Source organism: Arachis duranensis, chromosome 6 (genome assembly GCF_000817695.3).
Source record: "Arachis duranensis cultivar V14167 chromosome 6, aradu.V14167.gnm2.J7QH, whole genome shotgun sequence".
In the NCBI taxonomy this organism is placed as follows: Eukaryota; Viridiplantae; Streptophyta; class Magnoliopsida; order Fabales; family Fabaceae; genus Arachis; species Arachis duranensis.
Window position 1 is genome coordinate 9,795,139 of NC_029777.3, and position 440 is coordinate 9,795,578.

Here is a 440-nt window from a genome sequence, read left to right on the forward strand (position 1 = left end):
GATGGTTATGCCAGGGGAGTTGTCCTCCTGTTGAACAGTGCTATTCATGTAAACAACACAGAAGGGCCCTTCTTGCATCTCGCTGCAAATTTTGTGGAGAACATACCTCTTCAGTCGCTCTGGGCTCACAACCGTGGCTGCATACAATTTGAGAGCAGGAATCTCACTTAACTGCCATATTAATCAAATAATACAGAAACCGGTTCTCTATCTTTTATGCTTTCTATTATTATTCGAGACATGAAGAATTTCATATAAAGTTGTTTGGAGCTAGTTGGGAAGACTGAGATTCATAAATGGTGACTTGAAAAGATATCTCAAGTGAAATTCAACTACACAGGATCAAGAAGAGGTGCTTGTTGAAATTTATGCCAAAAAGATTAGATGTTTAAACTTGGTAAAGTAATGGAATTTAATCTAACAAGATCATGAAACATTCC

General features: G+C 37.5%; 1 protein-coding gene across 1 annotated transcript in view; it reads right to left on the minus strand.

Moving 5' to 3' along the window:
* Positions 1-440, minus strand: part of LOC107492686 (uncharacterized) — a gene marked incomplete in the record, with an annotated part of 1,697 nt that overhangs the window by 701 nt on the left and 556 nt on the right. Inside the window, 1 exon segment of the mRNA XM_016113738.3 lies at positions 1-137. Coding sequence (XP_015969224.1) covers positions 1-137 — 137 coding nt within the window.